Source organism: Bombus pascuorum, chromosome 2 (assembly GCF_905332965.1).
Source record: "Bombus pascuorum chromosome 2, iyBomPasc1.1, whole genome shotgun sequence".
In the NCBI taxonomy this organism is placed as follows: Eukaryota; Metazoa; Arthropoda; class Insecta; order Hymenoptera; family Apidae; genus Bombus; species Bombus pascuorum.
Window position 1 is genome coordinate 1,738,219 of NC_083489.1, and position 21,331 is coordinate 1,759,549.

The 21,331-nt window shown below is 36.1% G+C and overlaps 2 protein-coding genes across 3 annotated transcripts in view; one reads left to right on the top strand and one right to left on the bottom strand.

Moving 5' to 3' along the window:
- LOC132916316 (uncharacterized) overlaps window positions 1-13,252 on the bottom strand; it is a 223,853-nt gene extending 210,601 nt beyond the window's left edge. Inside the window, exon 1 of the mRNA XM_060976219.1 lies at window positions 13,006-13,252. The gene's annotated coding sequence lies outside the window, so the exon portion shown is untranslated. The remainder of the gene's footprint in view (window positions 1-13,005) is intronic.
- The window catches only part of LOC132916311 (dipeptidase 1-like), a 240,787-nt gene continuing 219,641 nt past the window's right edge, over window positions 186-21,331 (top strand). Inside the window, exon 1 of one of the 2 annotated variants that reach the window (XM_060976204.1) lies at window positions 186-696. In XM_060976204.1, coding sequence (XP_060832187.1) covers window positions 691-696 — 6 coding nt within the window. In that variant the 5' untranslated portion in view covers window positions 186-690. The remainder of the gene's footprint in view (window positions 697-21,331) is intronic. The other variant, XM_060976203.1, reaches the window with a different exon arrangement.

A 21,331-nucleotide genomic window follows, 5' to 3' on the forward strand; every position in this document is an offset into this window, starting at 1 on the left:
CTCATTGTGAACGCGGCCAAGTGGCAATGGAGGTTAGAAGCGAGTGTAACGGAGGGCGCAGCAGCATTTTTCGCGGTGACACGCCGAAGAAATTCAGGGGCATCGGGAGCCTCACATGGGAGGGTTTTGGAGGCTGAGTAGGGAGCTTGCGCCTAGCCAGGCCGACTGGTTCGAGCTTGCGGGCTTGCGAGCATTCGAGCAGCAGCCAGTCGCCGGCTGCCGGGCCACGACCTCGCATCTCGTCTGGCTCGCACTACCTCTCATATCGAGAAGTCGCGAACCACGCTTCTTCTATTCTTCTCGTATTTTATCTTCCAGTGTTTCATCGTACAACTTTAACCACACGAGTTCAAACGTAGACGCAGTTCGTCCTATCGTCGCGTATCGGTTTTTCCTTCTTCTTCTTTCCTCGTTGCGTACAACGTCCCAATGTGACGAACTTTCGACAAAAGTTTTCTCCAATCACGAAACAAAATATTTCGCCTAACAGTGTGAAAGTGAAACTCGCAATCTCGGACAGAGTGAAGAAGAGGGTCGTTTCGGTCCAAGTGTCGATCGGTTCACGGAAATTCTTCGTTGAGGACCAATCGTTGTTTCGGCATGGCGAATGGGTGACAAGCACGAGACTCGTGATCTGCCGCGGGTTGTAGGTGTTTTTCAGCAACGGGGGAACCATGTGAGGCTACGACCATGAGGGTGAGCATCCTTATACCGATATTTATAAACTTTACGTTACACGGGTTAGATTTTGCCTTTGAAATTTGAACTTATTCTTCGAAATTAGACTATGAACGAATGGTCGCAGAATTCTTGTGTCATAATTTTTGATCGAGAGTTTAAGTAACCGAATGATGCTTTTCCGAAAGTTTAAAGGTTCTTGAAACCGAAGCAAAACTTCGTACCGTGATATATATACATATGCGCTACCTGGACGTGTTTTTGGCTTAAACGAGATGTAAATAAATAAAAGGGAAACGATCGAGTTACACGAAAGGTGGACGGAATGTCAGCACGAATTTTCTGTATTACCGCGTTTGCTCTGTACGTAACCGTTTAAGCCCACCCGTTGCGCGCGCTGATTTATCGCGCGCTGAACGAGCCACGCAGCTTTGAGCTGTAATTATTTTCACGTGACTGCTGTCAGGATTAAACTCTCGCCCCCGATAGGACGTGTTTTTGCGTTACCTCGTGTTCCTCGCGTATTAGTTTGACCATCAATTTATGTTCTATATTTTTTCCTTTTTTAACGTTGCACGAAGTCTCGGAGGTTGAAGGAGCTTCGCTGGTTTCTGGGTTATTTGGGTCCTATTTTTTAAAGTATAGTTGAATCCACAGGCGCCGAGGAGTACCTCGTATGAGTTCGAAATTATATTGTCAATCGATAGTTGCAGGATCGTTCGACTGTGTTGTATCGTGGTTTACTCGGAATTTATTTAACGCGCTTCTCTTCGAAATTAGACTGGCAATAAACGATAGCAGAATTCTTAGATCGTCTTACGATGTTCGGTTCATAATTTGTTGAAATTTCTTAGTAAGAATTTAACTAATAGAGCGTTGCTCTTGTGAAAGTTTGTATGTTCTTCTTCGAAATTGGACTGTAACTAAATAGTTGGAGAATTCTTAGGTCGCCTTACGCTGTAATATTTGCACGAGGATTTATTTAGTCGAGTCATGTTCTTGAAGGTATATACGGTCTTCTTATTCTTCGTGTCACTCACGTCGCGATTTTTAATCCTAAAAGTCGTAGAATCTTGATAAGCATTTCGAAAGTAAGGAAGCTTTTGAAAGCTCGGAAATTAGTTCGTTACATCGAGATCATAAATTGAGCACGTTGGACATCCTTACGCTGTATTTTCCCAAACTTCGTTAAAGGTTCTTCGTTTTCCAGACGTCACGACCTTACGTCGGAGATTTTAAAAATAAATTTCCGAAGGCAAAAGCTACGAAACATACCGTTTCAAAGAATAATATTTCACGAAAGTAGCGTACAATTATTAACACGTAATATTTATATTTGAACTACGCTTTACGCAAAACTTTATCGATAAAGATGAGTTACGGTCGTAACAATATTTAAATCGTTTATACTCAGAAGATAGTGCGGATTATAGATGGAACATAGTAAATTTGTAGTAAAGACGTATTTCATTATTACACGGTATAATGTAAACTCTGCTAGAACGTATTCAAAACACTTCCCTGCTATAATCTCACAGTATTACTAACATTTGTTGTTTCTGCATGCACGTATAAAGTTTATTATGTAATTCTGATATTCCTATTTATCAGAACAACGGTTTTTGCACAAATGAACAAATAAATTTCATTATTTCAGCCATTTTCAATGTCGGTCATTTCTTGAATCTTTCTAATTCTACTTTTTCTACGGCAACTACAATTACGTAATTTCTTTGTTTACAATTCATTAGCAAGATATGACTGGAAATTCCTAAATTTATTTCAGCCGTGGGAAATATTAATCGGCGTTTTGTATAATAATCACATCGTTATTAAACGTGTTGTTAAACTTCGTATTCTAAATAACACATTCGTCGAATCTTGTTTCTATATCGGTAAACTATCACATTAAAAATTAATCTACTCGATGAAGCTCGTTTTCGAAAAATTTCTTATCTTTTTCTAATCTTACTGATAATGATCGAATGTATGCTTAAATATTCATACGAATATCTCGATCGATTTAAAAACCGTAACAATCTGAAGAAGACTATTGCCTTTTTTCTCATCGTTTAAGACTCAGGATCCGATAATAGGTGGCTTGTGACAGTGAAAGTTTGGTAAACGGAACGTCAAAGATGAAACGTTAATATGAAACCTTGATCAAACACCTTCGTTTTGAGATCAGAGAAAATTGCGCGGTTGCAATATAAGATGAAAGCCGTGATATTAGGGAGAATGAAATCCTCGTTGCGTATTTGCCAGGCAAACGAAATTTTGCTGGATCGATTAAATCTATCATGAGATAGCGGCCGCTTAATTGGTGTTTTCCCAAGGAAAATACAGGAATCAATTGGGGGGTATCGAGGCGCACGAGGGAAACGGCTCTACTAATTTTCACGTAGTCACGATTTCCGAGTAGAGCCGCTCCAGGTTTATTGTCTTCGTCGAAGGGCGGTCGGTGTGCGAGCGGCACGACTGGCAAATTAATCCTTGTTATCGATCAACTAAACGCGATCCGTCTGCGGCTTTGTTTCGGCTGGAAAGTCGTCTATTAGAGATGAGAAAATGTCCGAAATCTTGCTCGTTGCGATACCGTAGCGTCCGTCGTAATTTCGCGAGTCGACGAATAATCTCGCAAAAACTTTTCCCCTTGTCAGCCTCGAGGTAACCAAGTAACTCGAAAAATTAGCGATAAGCTAGGGAAATTTAAACGAGCAATTTGTACATCTGCAGGCAAGAACATGCCACGTGTACGTTATTATTAAGTTCTTAATGATATATTTACGTTGCAATAAACTACAGAAGCTTATTCTGCAACTGTAAATATACTTACAAGTTAATATGTATTTGGAAGAATTACAGGCTCTCATTGTACAATCATATTTTAATATTAAAAGTTCTTACAACTTTGTAATTTATAAAATTTGCTTCGCTTTATTATTGTTATACCGGGGAATTTGTTAATATGAAGAAGCCAATGTTACTTCAAAGGGATGCATGTAATATTTATACGCCTATGAAAAATTATAGGTATAGTTGTGTTATTAACTTTAGCATATGTACGTTATCTTTTTCCTCCAAGGTGTGTATTTCAGCACGTTATTTGTAATTGTGCTATAAATGTTATTAAATTTGTACGTTTTATTGTTATGCAACATAAATTATATATATAACATTATTCGTAAGAATCGTTCATAAAAAATTAGGAGCAAGTGTCAAAGAACGAAAAGAGAGAAATATTTGTCAGAAAGCAGTCGAATATCTGTCCTTTGTACGTACGTTTAATTAAATGACGAATGCATTAGCATGTTTAATTAGGATAAAGTAATTAGTACCATTCTATATACTATGTTCTGTACACTGACTTACTGAATATTCTGTATATTATAATGCGTTCATATCCAACATAATCTTTCCTGTTAATTCCTTCCTGTTCTACTTATCTACCTGTTAGTTCTTTTCCCTATTACTTGGAGAACATATTTGCAAATAAAACTTTTCCGTTAAATACTAGACGAAAACACCCCTTAATTAAAATTCCTGTAAATTCCAAGACGATAAGAAAATTTCACAAAAGGCCTCACAAAAACTTCCACCATCTTCTTCGCGATATTACAATTACCCATTCACCGTGTACTAGTAAGTATAGCATGGAAAACACTTAAAGAGGCTCCAACTTATCGTTACAAAATTTCGTCGATAGACAAAACCGTGCCCCGGTGCACTGTCTTCTGTCTTGGTTCGCTAACTCGAGCCACGAGGTCGAAGTTTTCGCCAACCCTCTTCGAGACAACTTCTTTCCCAGTTTCGTTTACCGAGGAAACTCGCAGAGATTCGATTAACAATCATCTCGGCTCCCACTAGGCGAGCTTTTAATTGAAAGATTGCATAGTTAACGTCAAGGAATATTCTCTATCGACAATTCGGTTTACTCGAAAGTTTCCAAAAGACTCGATTAACTTCGACGATAGTTGGAAACCGAGAGATCGGTCGATCTGTGAAATCCGGATGGATTTTTCGATCGCGTATCGCCAAAGCGATGCTTCCGCTTCGGAAAATCGCGTGGCAGATAAAAGAGCAGGGAGAGAGGAACAGAGGAAGAAGAAAAACGATACAATGAGCGTTGGCCGTGAACGCGAAACAGAGGCGAAAGAACGGTAACCTTGCCCTAAACATGACCAAGAAATTCCGCGATGACAGCCGTGTTATTTCTCATTTACGAAACGAGCTAAGGCTCTCCTGCAAGTCATTTCAAACAATTTTCTTGCACGCCGGTAAACTTGGCTGGCTACGGGCAAACCGTAAATATTCTCAGATACGGTTTCCGTGAAAATACAGCGAAGGGAAGCACTCGCGTTCCAGGGCAAACAATTCTCTCCCTTGTACTTCCTTTGATCTGTATGTCGATACTGGAATCTACGAATGCGAGCTGGTATTCGTTTACCTTTTGACAATCCCTCTCGCTCGTTTTCAATAGCCGAGATCGTGAAATTAATTAATCGTAGCAGCCATTGTGTTTTAATATTATATCACAGGTAACAAATAACGTGAAATTGTCGTAATAATATTGTATTATATTATTATTATTAATACGTCGTAATATTATTATGTCGTGTTATTAATTGTCATTGTGTATCTTCTGAATCAACTGCTACAGTGATATAATAGCTTGATAAATTATGATTATACATTGTGAGTAAAGATATTATAACGAATACATTATTAGCAATATTTTTAATATTTGCTTCTGTATATTTTTGCACGTTTAATCTCTCAATAATGCAAAGACTCGATTTAATCGAAGATTACTATATTTAACGTATGTTATTTTAGAATAGAATTATAAGAACATTTGTAACGTTCGAGGTACTTAAAGATCCCCAGTAGTATTAGGTTGTCCGAAAAGTTTCTTTCGTTCTATAAGGAAATAATAGACGCATAATTTTATATTTTTGTTTTATATCAGTTTATTGAATTGTGTACGAATGTAATAATAGAAATAGAACGAAATGGATCGTAACTAGTTCAATAAAATAATATAAAACAGAAATTGTTGTTTTTCGTCTATTATCAGCTTATGAAACGAAAGAAATTGTTCGGACAACCTAATACTTAAGAGACGACGCAACTTTGCTAAACATACGTAATAGTTGGAGCATCCTTTATCACCCATAATACGTATTTTTTTTTTTAGATGTAAACTTTCTTACTTGAAATATCCAAAATGTTTTCAGAAGTTGTATCATTTTGTAGACAGCCTCGTACGATAATAATAATACTTTCACTTTGTTAAAAGAGATTAATAAGATTAATAAGACACATTTTCTTTAATAAAGATACAGCCACTTCAAAGATCATTTTCATAACCTACGATACTGAACGCTTCGAGATAGTAAAAAGATCAAATAAATAAGTTAAATGAAACACCCTTTATACTTTATTTTATTCCTTTCTTTATTAAGAATTTAATTAAATAATCGCGCAGAGTAATTTAAGAGAGAGAGGGAAGGGGTGAGAGAGAGAGAGGTATCCGCATTATTGTCCTTGCCTTGATTATTCTTATTCCATTATGAATTCACGATACTGAATTAGAGAATTTGCGAAAGTATGACGAGAGAAATTCTTCAAGCAACGATATTTCGTTTCCATGAAACGAAAATTGCGTCCGCATTTTCCTTTGTACCGGCTTTTGTGACATTTCTATTGAACAGGACGTCTGGATTTGAATGAAAGAATCGCATCATTTTCTTTCCTTTGTACCTTGTTCCCTGTCATCAGGAAACAATTCGTCAATTATTTCTACGACGTAAAATCGACTGTTCGAATTTATCGCCTTCTAGCAGAGCTGGCTCCTGAAATTTTAATTTCAGAATTGTTAATATGTAGGTACATTGGTTCACTGTTTCGTAGATACAGCCGTTTACGTTGATATGAAAGTAAACGTTTGTTTCACCGATGATGTACATATATTGGGACAATCTTCGTGATAATCTTCGTACATTAATTGCTTCCCTTTAATTGATACTGCGAAGAATTATAATCGTTTCTCTTATGTTCCAACGTCATCGAAACTTCGAAATACAATATTCTCGAAATACAGTGTATCGTAAATTAATAATTTGAAAAACGGAAAGAAATAATTCTTTCGCCGGGGGACTTTTAACGATTTGACGAAATTATTTGCGGGGGGAAAAAAGCGTGAAATGTATTTTCACAGTCAAGCAGTACGGATTTATTCAGTTTGCCGGCGTCAACGTTTACGATAGTTCGTTTGCACGTCGATCGCATGCAACACCGTTATAATAAATTTCGTCCGACGCGTCACACAAATTTCGCGTTTCCCTTCGCGACAGAACTTGATTTCCGGTTCTTGTTCAACCCTGTGTTTGCATCCGGGGCTACGAACGACAATCAATCACTGTGATAATTAATGATGCCCATTTCTAATTATCCGTGTCCTTGTTACTGTTGATCAATATTCGTGCTTTCCATTCGATCGAGCCGATTCGACGATGTGGATGGAATACCGTTCAGGAAACATCTTGTATCGATTGTGCTTGTGCAATAAGTGCCGACCAGTTATCGATAAGCTTCGTAACGCTTCCTTAGTTAAAGCTAAATTACTAGATCATTCGCTATGGCTACAGAATATTTTCCTTAGATGCATCTATTTACCTATTTTCAATGCTACATGTCATATAGGAAAATGAAATATATTTTGAAGAAACAGTTGGCTCGTTTTTGTATATTCTGTACATGAATTATGATATTTGTAATTTTGTTTGTAAAGTAGTTTGAAATGTAAAAACGAAACAAAGCAAAACATTTACATTAGAATTAATATTTTACTGCACGTATAATTTGTTAAATTCCTACGAGATTCTTACAAAATTTTAACGTCTATATACGCGATATTTATTAGCGAAGAAATTCAAAAAAGTATTGGTGAGCATAAGACAAAATATACTGTAAAAAAGTGAAAATTGAAAGCAGCTTGCATGTACCGAGGGACGATGACGTCTCGTACGTGCATATTAATAGATACAACAATTGTAAATGTACCGACGATTCGCCGTGGTGCACAATATACTGAGATTCGAGCATAAAAATGTGTTTCTCACAGTATTGGAAAAATGTATATAGCGGACGAAACGATTCGATGGAAAAGGGAAATAATTCTCGCGAGACGATCGTTAGAGGTACGTTATTTTTTTTTTTCTTTTTTTTCATTTGGAATTCGGTATGACCATGCACGAGCAAAAAAACATCCCTAATGGTACGGGGAATCACGGAAATTTGAATTTCAAGCGCAGATACGACGGAATACGTTAATGCGCGCGTGTTATAAATAACGCTGCGCCATAAGCATTTGCATTTTTATTGTAATAGTTGGAAAATTCGTTCGTCGTTCCGACTTGGAACTTTTCCGGCGTTCATTGATATTTAAAGCAACAGAGAATAAACGAGGTTCGAGAAACGACCGTCCTTATATACGTTTCGAAAATTTATTCGGTCTAAACCCCTCTCAAATTACGCGAACTCGTTTTTTGTAAATTCTATTCATTTGAAACTATCGAATAAACGTAGTATACATACGAATAAATTATTTCCTTTTCATTCAAAATACGTATTTTGGAATTTTATCGCACTTCATATTCATATTTAATGTCTTTTTTCTTTATTCGCTTCTCTGATCCAAAATGATCCGCTTCTCTCATTTAAAACACAGCCCACCTTTCGATAGAGTCCTGAATATTTCATTATTTTCATAATATTATTTAATATATGGCATCGCTCTAAGTTTTCCAATTTAAAATTTAATATATCCGGTATATTCGCTATTGCTTTTAATTAATTTTAAATAAATGTATAAAACTCACCTTGTCACGAATGCTCTTGGTTCGAACTTTCGAAATTGGCAGCTATTAAAAATTAAATACTAGTCAAGAATACAGAAAGCTAAAAAAATAATATTACGTCGATGGATTGGGAACGATAATTCGTAAAAGTCGAATAATGAAAAAGCCGACGGAATTTACGAAACGATCTAATAAAAACTTCTATAATCCCTGAATCTTTTTCGATAAAAATCTACTCTCTTTTTGAAATCAACGACACGACGTTGATTTCTCCGTGATATTCGCAGCTATGATTAAACGATTGTTTAATAATACTTTCCTGAGAGTATCGACTGCCGCGAAAATCGCGGCGGAAAATTCGTGCACTGGCCATGTTTTCATAATCCTCTTACATTTTCAGTTAACTGGGTCGATGGAAATTATACGTCGTTGTGTTTGCACCTGTTATGGCGAACGGAAAAATAAATCGAAACCCTCTGACAAACATTGACGAAACTGGTGGTAGATAAATAACAATTATCCGCTTATGGAAAGTACCAACACTCTCTCTTACTCTCTCTTCATTTTATACGTTAAAACGCGTTGCACGATATCGAGTGTACATTGTACATACATACATATTAGCGTGAACATTGCTCGTTGTTAATAACGTTAGGGCACGTTGGTGAATAACGTTTATTCATTCAACTCGTTGTTAACTAGCAGCGAATATACACGCCGAAGATTACTGTTCCCGAACAATTATTTGGAAATCTCGATGTTTATTAAAACCACTGCAATGCATTAAAAATTCTGCGACGTAATTTTTATCCGTTGTATATTAAAGAGGAGGCTCGCGAAGTAAAACCTTGGGAATTTCAAGTAAACTCTCCTACTTACTTGTAAGTAATTTATGCTTATTGAGATATGTATAATTTTGTGCGCTAGATTATGTTAGATGCGTAATAGAACTACTTGTATGCGAGTATCAGTGTGTGGGCGGTGTCTCGAAAACAGATGAATGTAAATTTTTCAGTCGGTTAACAGTCGGGTATGGAAGAAAGTGCCGAGACGCGTGCAAGTGTGTATCGATGAATATCATTGGAATCATTTATAAGATAAATATGTAACTATTCTAATATAAATTCCAGGTGTAAATTTAGTGTTCATACACCATTATCTCGGCTATTAAGATCCAAAATTCTCGACAATACTGATATTATTATTCAGTGATTGGAAAATTGCAAATCTTCTTTTCTGAGTATCAATTTCTACTAACTTCTCTGTATCTATCTTTTCATATGAATGCAGGTCATAAATGGTATTCCAAATGTACAGTTTATTTGTATCTTCGTTCAAACAATTTTCAAAGAAACAAGTTTCGTTGAATGTAAATGACGAGAAAAAATATTCAAAGGTGTTATTCGAAATAATCGTCCTTTGCCTTCATATTACGCTCGCAAACGATATAAGTCACCTAATTACTTCCCACGTATTGTTACCATATATGTAGTTACTTCCACGAGTTATTCAAATTTCCACGAAAAATTCTACAGGGTGCATTTCTTAACTTTACCTTCAACTGCTAAGACTCCGCTATAACATCTTCGATACTTTCATTGGTTTTTCTCGAAATATTAAAAGTGTAAATACGAAACGTATGCCGACCTCATTCGAATTAGTAAAATTAATGATATTTAGATTACTTGAATCTTTGTTCAACGTTGCATCATCGAACGAATGACTCGAAGAAATTTCCAAGGCGATCTTAATCAATGTCTAACTGAGCTTGATGTTCGATAATTTTAATGGAACACGCGTTGACGGGGTTATCCTATAGAAAATTCTATCGAATTATCGAGAGAAGGGTTATCCCCGGTGATCCAAAGCACGAACGATCACCTCTGTCGGATTTGCATGTTTAATGCAATCATGCTAATCGATGAAAAAGTTTCCGCGGAACAAGAAAGGGATGAGGTAGGTGGAACGAGGGAAGAACGAAGGGAAAAGGATTATAAGAAGGACGCGGACGGGCTTTTTCGAGGGTGGTAAGCATCCTGTAACCGGGTGGAACGTCGAAGCGCGCGAAAACTTTTCAGAATATTTGCGTTACAGCGGGGGCTTGTGCGCCGGCTGTGGCAACGGGCAATATTTAAATTCATGGCAATCAGATCCGATTGAAAAGTTCAACGTGGCCCCGAACTTTGCCGTAGTTATCGTCATGGGACGTGAAAGAAATGAAGAAGAACCATAGAACTTGTGGTTTACCGTGTATCAGCGACGCGATAAAGGCTCGATTTAAAGCATCGTATGACAAAGGATCCACTCGATTTTTCTTGAGTCGCAACGGCTTCTTGCCACTACTCGATTACGGGTAACCTTCTTGAATTTTGTCAAAAATTCTTGTAAAAAAGAGAATTCGTTTGCTTGTTATTTGATGAGATGAAAATGAAATGAATGAGGGTTATGAAAAATGTATAACATATACATATTATTTTATTCGTGAACATTCTTCTAACTCTACCATTTTCAAATTTCTGTGAATTTTTTATGGGCGAGACATTTTTTAATAAAAGAAAAATACGTACAGAATTAATAACTTTTCCAATTTTTAATGAAATCAATGCAACTTTGCGGAATGAACATCATTGCAAATATCAGGAATCGAATTTAATAGTTGAATTTACATGAAACTATTTCGTATTTGTTGTTCGTCTATCGGTAAAGCTATTAAATGAATATTTATTTCAGGAATCGTTCGAGATACTCGTACAAGTTTCTAAAGCAAATTTCTGTAATAATTTATGATATCGATTGGAGCGTCTCTAAACACGGTTGTACATTTTAAAATCATATTAGGGAACTGCTACATTAATATTTGTATCAATGTGATCGTCGTTCATACCGTGATAATTCCTTCCGCATTTTAAATCCACCTACGCTTTCGATGTAATCGATGTTACTCGCCGAAAAGCTAGCGAAATCGTATTACCAAGCAAAAGGTGAAATCGAATTTAAGACGAGATGATTGAAATCAGACGAGAACGATTCATCCAAGTATACTGGAATCCAATCCTCTTAATGGAAATAGATTTAAAAACTAGCATCGAAAGCAAATTTCCATACGTAGATCCAAAACATTATCCATTTACGCACTAATTCTATGAATAATATTCGCCAGAAAACTCTGGTTTCGTACGATTTATACGTTCCATATTCTAAAAAAGAATCGCTTTTAAAGTAAAACTAAAAAGAGATAGAATTTAAAGTTGTACCAAAATGATTATTCTTTCTAAAAAAATTATTTTTCTTCCTACGTTTTCCTTTTAGGAGAACCAAGCAAATCAATATCAATATGGAAAATTTTATATTATGTCTATATCGATATGTGTTATATCTAATAAATTAGCAAATTAATAAGTTTAATAAGTAATCATATTTTTCTAGTATATCAAAAAATTGTAAACCTCGAAGTTTAAAATAACACGCGATATTTTAATTTTGCCAAAATATTGCAATATCATATTAAACAATATCCTGATATCCAAAATTTTTACCAACTAAAGGCTTAATTGCACGTGATTATCCCAGGAACGAAAATATTTTTACGTTTGGTGAGCGGCGAAAGCGAATGAAGTAGAGCCTAACGTCATCGGGATGAGAATATAAGAGAGAAAATGTAATATCTACGGTGAAGTTCTAGTTTTAATTTTACGGCAGAGAAACTGGATTGAAAAATCTCGGATCCTCGATTGGAGAGCCAGATTCATGATTCTAGCGAGAAATATAACGAAGAGTAGTAATGAGAAATAAAAGAGATGATCCGTCGTTGGTGCGGTTTTAGCGCTGAAAACGAAATAATAGAATGTACGAGCCGGGATATACACGTTGGCCAAATGAATAATACCCAAATCAGCAGAGCTTGAGAAGTATCAGAGAAAGCCATTATCGAATACGCTGAGTTTGTTAACAAGCACGGTGTAAGGTTCATCTTTTGTTCTCCTTTTTCGTGGAATCGATCGCGCAACACCTCGATGAAAAACGACCAGACTAATTAAAATACTCGATAAGAGGATCCCGAGTAAAATTACACTCGTTGAAGCGCACATAATTTTAATTCATCCCAAGAATCGTATGCACTTATAGGTTTTATATTAAAAATTGTCCACGAAGTATAAATAGTCAATTATTTCATAATTATTTGGTTGATCGGTACTTTCTTGAATAATAAAAGTAATACATTATCATGTAGGTTAAGTTATAGGTTACCAGAGCAAATAAATTTTCTTACATGGTAGTAAGAAGTTTGGTAATAAAATAAATAAAGTTTTACACATACAAATAAATTTTATAAATTAAATGTCTTATTCGACGTTGGATTATAAAAACAAACAGCTTACGCAATAGAGCTCCATAACCTATACTTGTCACTTGTCAATTCATTATTATCGGCTAGTAAATCATTGTACCAGATTTTCCAACTTACCACATACGCTAGCAGAAGTTTACGATTTGTCGTAAAGATATTGTATTCTTGCATAGATTCCAAAAATGAAAGCAGCTTGCCGTTAAACATTCTTCCTGATCACTCGCACTCTCACAAAATAATCCAAGAACACAATATTCACTACACGCATTCTACGCTACGAGAAGAATAAAGTACAGTAAGTAAAATCTCCGATATATCGATTCAGCGGAAAATTAGATAACAAAACCACGATAGAATCAATTCAAATACCAGGTTTGTGTCTCATTGATGCAGTCAAAGCGCGGTTACATACACTAAACTTAACCTCAGCCACAAACAACCTCAAAGTCAACTGAGAAAGTTAATTTGTCGCGTAAGCTGTATGCACAGTCCGCCTGAAACATACACACATGTAACAACAAAGTAAATTTAAAACAGGCAAACAGGTACGGATTAAGCGGTAGCTATGGGGGAATACAGCCTTGGGTCTTGTTATTCGAGAGGAATACATTTTATCCTACGACTATAATGAGTAATTCGTTTATCTTCAGACAGATTAAAAAAAGAACGATTGTTTTCTAAAAGTGCATACTATAAAATTTTAAATGTAACTTATTACAAAATAAATTTGATATCATATTTACTGATATAATATAACTCATAATTGAATTATATTATAATACAAACAATATAAATTTATTTCGTTTTAACTCTTTGTCTTCTCCTCCGTTTTTCTCCAATGAATGCCTCTGTTGAGTCAACAGTCCCAGGTTTTAAAAATTTTAATTCGTTCCTGTAGCCAAAAATATTAACCGCCATTGGACTTGGCATTAATTTATCAGAGTGAAGTTAACGCACATACAGCGCGAGAATCGAATTCGAAGCCGAATGAAATTCGAGCCAAGCCAGCAGTCGAAATTCGTTCGGTCCAACGGTCAAACCGCGAGAAATTCGTTAGCAGTGAAATACGAGCGGTTTACACGGAAAAGCGTGAGAAATACGTGCCGCCTTTTCGTAGAGTATCGAAAGAGAGTATCTGAAGCGTCTGCCAGGAAGAAACAGTAGTAGAAGTAAGTGGCGAGTTAAATAAAAGCGTGGAAAAAGGAGGTTGGTCGCTGGTGAAACGTGGTGTTTGCATAATATATGAAAATTTCGAAGACACCCACTCAAGGAATCATAAGATCGTGAAAAAGAGGGAAGAAAGGAGACTGTAGCAGTCAGCGAGGAAAAAACGGGACGATGAGCGGGATTGGAAGGTAAGAGGAGTGTTTCACCCCGGAACAGGTTGAATGCGGGTCGAAAGAATAAAGAGGGCTGGCTCGTGAGAGAGGCGACCGGAGTTAGTGAATTTCTGGAATCGTTGGGACGGGTCACACGGTGCTTCGTAGCCTTCAGTCAACTTGTTTCGAAAGTTGTTTCTTATTTATTCATGAATCGCGGCCGTGTAGCTGCAGCCGGAATATACGTAGCAGGGGAAAGATTTTCGTCGCGTTGCATCATTATGGAAATCCATTACAACTGTAACGTCGAATTTCACGGATTTCCGCGGTAGAATTTCACGCCAATCTAAACGCCTCGCCCCCTTACCATCGGAAAATTCAATTTCCCTCTAGAATCGTCGTGTACCAGCTCTTCGTTAGAAATGCGCTTATTTCTTTTTATTTTATTTTTTTGTTTCGTTTGTCTTTTTTTTTTTTTTGGTAATGCCGATTTTATTGTATTATATTCGAACGAAGGAAAACAGTGACAAAAATGGCGGCTCGAAAGAAATTGACCGAAATTATCGATTTTCTGTTTGAAAAATCGTAACGCTCTGATCGATTAATATTGGAAAATAAAGAAATCGTTGGTTTTATAGTGAAAATTTTATTGTCATATATTTTTGGACATATCGTAATGTGTATATTATATACTTTCGGTTACGGAGAAATATGTAAGACGTAATTCTGTGAAAATTCAGTAAATCTAGTAAGAAAGCATAATTCTGTTTAATGTGTGAGAGTTTAATTATTTAGTAGAGAGTGTTAGTGACACGTAATTACAGAGGATTATTTAGAATCCTCTGCGAGATAATGAAGTATTCTCTAAGTTGTTGTCTAACTCAATTAGCCTCGTTATCTCGTTTCATTTTGGGCTCAAAATTCAGAGTAATATTAAACGTGGCAATAGATGTGAAATATGTGAATGTATGCCGGAGAATATTCTGTAGGAAGCTAATCGTAATATACTATATGATAATTATCCGTTTCAATTTTGTTACTTATTATTATACGATTATAACAAAAATTAACGAAAAATTCAACAGCGATAGAATAAACTAATTATCGCTATATTACAGAAATACAACGAGTATTATACTTAACTACTAGTGGATAAAAATTTCACTTAGAACGATCGATTTCTTTTCGTTCGATGAACAAAAACGACAAAATTTTCCAATTAACCCGAAGGAGGAAAAAAAGTAAGAAATTACTAGCGTTTGCGATTTTCTACGCTCGAGACGATCAAAGTAAAATTAATCCCAACTTGCTGTAGCTCGTGTCCCCAAAACAGAAATTCGGGTCGTTGGGAAGGGTATGCAAACGCGACGAAAAGCCAAGTCAAGACCCATCAAGATGCGCGTCACGTCGAAGGGCTTAATTTCGCGAAACGCTCGAAAAGTCGGTAAGTATGAATAATCGTGATGTCAGGGCCGTTGGTTGTCGGCCACGGCGACTTTATGTTGGCCAGGAGGAAACCCGAAACCAGGTAAACCATCCATTACGGATCATTATCGAGTCTTGATTTATAATCCCCTTCGAGCGACTAGGATCCTAGATCAGCTTTCGCTGCTTTATCACGAAACCTGTAAATCCGTCTGCTTAACGTCCTGGCGCGCGGCATACAAGCGGATCCTTGGATTGTCGATAGTTTCGCTCTCAATCCCGCATTTTCCAAAGGTTTACATAGAATTACGCAACGATACGCGTTTCTACTTTCAACCTTGGATATTTAACTTTTCGTTTAGTTCCTTTTCTACGCCGCGGCTCGTAATACGATGGCGTTCTGTATAGGTTGAGTTACGTAGTTTTAACGAGTTGCAACTGCCGACTGGTTAAAAATGGAGAAACAATAGAACAACGGAGGGAGGGTTTAACGATATAATAAAGTTTATCTTTCTGCAAGTTGTACTCTTTTTTCTTTCGTTGGTACGACGATGAGCTTGCAAAGTGAAAACACCGCTCGTCGAAACTGCATATTCTTTCGAGTAAGTTGCGACACGAGCGAAAATGCAAAATGTACGAGTTTTCCAGAAGCTAGTATTTCGTGCAGCGTTCAAAGTGCGCCGGTTTTAATATCGCTGACACGTTTCGTGGAAACGAATAAAACGGTGAATGCGTTTGTTTATTTAGATGAAAATTGTTTCTTTCAAAAGTTCATACACCGAGACTCTTTCTCTTGTTCTAATTTCCTGATTTATATTCTCGGGTCCCCCGTTATACGAGATTAATAATCCTTTGCGAACAGACTATAGCGCCAGCGTGGCCGTAATCATTTGTCAACACATCAATTAATCACTTTCTGAAAATAGATTAATTTATTATGTTTCTAATGCCGCGGAATCATCCATTATAATTTATTACTCGATCGAGACACAATCATCCCCCTGGATCCGATCCTCTAAATTCTATATTTTACGAACGGACAGACCAGCTACGAAATCGATTTGTACGCGGATCAACGATGGCTCGACTGGAAACAAACTTGATATCCAATAAACAAGCTCGGCAATATCGTGTTAAAATTATTCAAATTTATCTGAAATTAGGTAATGAACTTTTTCATTTCCCGCGACTGGATAATGGTCGATAATAAAATGCATGAGCGAACATATCGTACAATTTACATTTTTGAACGATTATATCTCGCACATATCATTCAATCTCATACACACACGCACATATAAATGTAATTGCAACGCAATGATCTTTCGTTAATTTTTGAGATTGTTTACTCTGTATTCTGAGTCCTGACGTTTTCAGATTAATCAATTTTTTTAATGTTTTGGTTATTATTATTCCTGCTGCGGATATTTCATTTAGTGACAAAAACTTACTAAATTATACAAATTAGGCATGGAAAATCAAGTCAGAAAACAGAGATTTTGTGACGATTAATATAATTTACTGTTCATATCGGGGAACAATTTTTACATAAAATCAACACCATATTATTGGCTGGTAAATATTTCGCAAACTTTCGGTACAAAAGCTACACTTTTCCATGACTTTTCCATACTTTTCCATACGAGAAACACTAAAAATAATTGAAAAAATTTCTATCGTAACAACACGATAAACGACGATACATTTCAACCTGGTGCAAATTTAAAAGAAAATCGTTTAACTGGATCGATGAATAAAACAAAAAGTTAAAGTTGGATCAATGCAATATCGAAGTTACAGTTGTTTCATCGATCATCTGATAAATTGATCCTCTTACGCTACAAAATTGAACCCGTGAAAACATTTACCTTGCTTCTGTGTAACTCGGTCGGTGCACGATGTAATAAATCGTGGATGCAATACTCGTTCTTGACAGAGGAATTTCGTCGTTCTTGGAAATTACTGCCACGTCCAAACGAATCCGACGTCCCGTCCTATTATGAACGTTTTGACGATTCCGGTTCGTTTAACCGAGTACGTCGTCCAAAAGGAGATGTTTCTTCGAGCTTCTTATATTGAAGAATATTTATTGTAATTTCGTGCGGTCATGTGATATGAAAATTTTGTGAATATCTCGAATAATAACAGATGCCACATTCCACAGCGTTCAGCGTTATTCGAGCAAGGAACGGAGCAATAGAAATTTAGAATTTTATTCGGTTATCTTTGTAATTATTTTAATTTCATATGAAATCATTTATTAGATGAAAGTACAATACATTGTACTCGAGTTATACTGTGCTGTTACATTGTAACAACGTAAATTGTACAACAATTATTGACGAAGATCTTATTTCCTGTTATTTTCACCGTGTACAGTAGAATAGAGACAAAATAGAACGACAGTAGGCTGATTTTACGCTCCTAAATGAAACAAAGTTAGAGGAATGCAAATATAGAATCTTATAATTTTACTAAACACAAATTCGTGCGATTTGCATATTATGGAAAAGTTTCAACGGAACTCGACGATATTGCGATCAGTCAGTTCCTCTCGATCTTCCGACAAGTTACTCAAGTTCACCCTTCCGTGCGTTCGAATAAATCATAAATCCTCCGGTTACACAATAGCAACCGAATTATACAAACGATCAGTTTCCAACCCCCGTAAACACAGGAATTGTACATCGAGTTTGCATGCAGTTTGGTTTCCTCTGTAAACTATTTGCTCGAGGCGAATTCTTCACGTTGATCCTAGACTGCTTGCGCAGGTTCACGAAGGTCCTCAGGAAGCAACCTGGGCATTCCATTGTTCGGCTAAGTGTCCCAAACGTTTACAGAATGTCCACGAGATGCCCTATTGTCCGTCTAAGCGTCCAGGATGTCTATATGATGTTCCTCGAACGGTATTATGTTGCCCGGGGACACTGCATTACCTCTGTTTATTACGTAACTCTGAAACGCTAAGCTTCATTTAAATACATATGCATATACGCCAGTAGCCGAAGAACATCTACAATATCCGTTTCAATAGAGTCGCACAATAAACGGAGATGTAATTTATCGGCCTAACTGATACAATGGTACACGAAGGGACAAGTCGCTGATTCATTTCGAATGTGCCGTAACATCATATATTTGTGATGTTACGTATATATATGTATTCTGGTTTATCACGAGATAGAAGCATGAAATAATTTCCTAAGTAATCGTTAAAACAAGAAAGACGTAAACGAAACTCGACGTTGACGTGGAAGGAATATGAGACTGGATCTCGCAGAGTTGATCTTTCGTAGACAAATTGCCTTTTTATCTACTTTTCAAATTGGATATATGTTTTTGCCTTTCTCTTGAATCAAAAGTTCAAAAGTTCTTCGTGAATTGTCACCTATTTTTAAAATGTTATATCCTTCCATGCAACAAACTGTTATGATGACTCGATATCTGTTCTTTGTTCGAATATTGCGTAGTGATTTATGCGCCCTCCTTTGCATTTCTATAATAATTTAGAGACGAACGAACTTATCTAGCTACAGAAATTTTAATAGCCAATTAAATTTCAATTTTGTAATATACGAACGATAACTGCGTTCTATTCGTGTCATAAAGGTGAAGAGGTATACGGTTGAAAAATGAAGTTCAGTATGTTGTTCTGATGCAAATACGCACCCACTCGTAGTCTCTATACGGAGTTTGAATATGATTCACCCGTTAGAGCCTTGGATTTGCATGTTAAATCATAATTTACCATAGAAGTGATTATATGCATATTCTATTAATTATTAGTCTGCGAATGTTTACTCACTCGTGGTATAATTTAAATATGCGAAACTGTATGATATACAGTGTCCATAATGTACAAAAAGTTTCTTTATTTGCGCTCATAAAAATTTATCTTTGAAATTTGTCATAAAAATTGCAAAGTAACTTTATGATTATGAAATTATAATTTTATCATAAAATTAATTATATACGTGCACCAATTAGTTCGTAGACTGTAACGTATCAAGATTATATTCGTACTGTAATGCAAATGCATATTTAGAGCAGGTTATCCTAAACAAAAGCCCAATTCTTTATCATAATTCCACATGCTCGTTTCATAGCTGTATCGTTAACCGAAAGCTGGATCGTCCTCTGACAAAAATACCAACATTCCATGACCGCTGACATAGAATAACTTGGGTATTACATACCTGAAATCCACTGCTACATGTGTCGTTTCACGGATTTAATTCCTGCTCTTTCATTTCACGGGAAACCCGCGCGATATGAAGTTCTTGTTCTATATTCCATTGCGAACCTTTGGCAAAAATTCCAGAAAATCTCGAGGTCTTCGTTTATTCCGCTCACCCACGAAACATTGTAAATTTATGCGTGCGTCGTTTTTTCGCTGTTCTTTACGGCACGAAAGTATTGGTTTTTCATGCTAATTTTTCTTTGATGTGTTTTCGTTTAAAGGATTTCCTGAATCGCGGCCTTTTTGTTGCTACGTGGTTAAAACTCCGTATAATTATACCGAATATCAAAGCGTAATTAAAGCGTGTTCATTATAGGAAAATCTTGACGTTCTTTCATATAAATTTCGTCAACAGCTTTTAATCCAATCATGAAGAGGATTTGATGCGAGTGGACGATTTCTAGAGGATTTTAAATATTAAAATTAAACATAAACTTTGTTTATTAAATTTTTCGTAAATATCAAATATTTACTACTTCCTCGTAGAATATTTCAATTAAAATTAGGTTTTAAAAGCAAGCTACAATTTTTGTAAATATATTTATGATAGAATTCGCGATCTTTCTTATTAATTATTCCAGCAAAACGTGAAAATGTTCGGATAAAACGAGTATGTTGAAGTTTGTTTCATTTGTATCATTCTGTCATGATGAAAAATGTAGTTAAACCAGCTTTTTATCGACATGCAATTCGAAATATCGGATTTAAATAATATTCTCCTTTATATACTGGAAATTTCGTACATCCTGTTGAAAGTTCCAAAAATTGGGAGCCGGAGAACAGGCTGAAATAGAAAATTTAGGGCAAGTTGGTCGAAACGTGGCTCTGTTTGTCAAGATTTTGTCAGCGTTTATCCCTGCGTCGTTGGAACTCGTTTAATTAAGCAGAAATTAAGGGAATGACCTTTAAACATTCCTCACGGCGATTTGAGCTTCGTTCCATATGCATAGAGCTTGGTTGCGCTCTTGAAAAATTCATAAGAACTCCACGCGGCCAAAATTATTCTATGCTATAAATTCCGCGCGTTTTAATTTTACGACTACGGCACGTAAACGGTTTCAATTTCTTCCTTTTGTTTCCATTCATATCGATCGTGCAAAAGATAAACAATTTCTGGAAATTGTTTATGCAAATATATCTTTGTGGAAATTTAAGATTCCATAAATTTAGCTGCAGTAATTTCATTCGTGTCGATACAATACGTATAATTAAAGATTCGCATTAATCGCACAATATCGCGTTCGGAAAACTTTTAATTTGTTGAGAAAATGTGAAACTGCTTGTTAAACTACCGATTATTACGCAACTTGCGCTGTTCACAAACTCGAAGGATCATCAAATTAATATTTGAAAAGTGAGTTTAACTTTTGATCTGAAAAATAATTGCTTTGGCGACCTTTTTAAACTTGATTCTTCGAAAGTTTAATTGCTTCGGTTATTTTAACAATTCCAAGTTCCC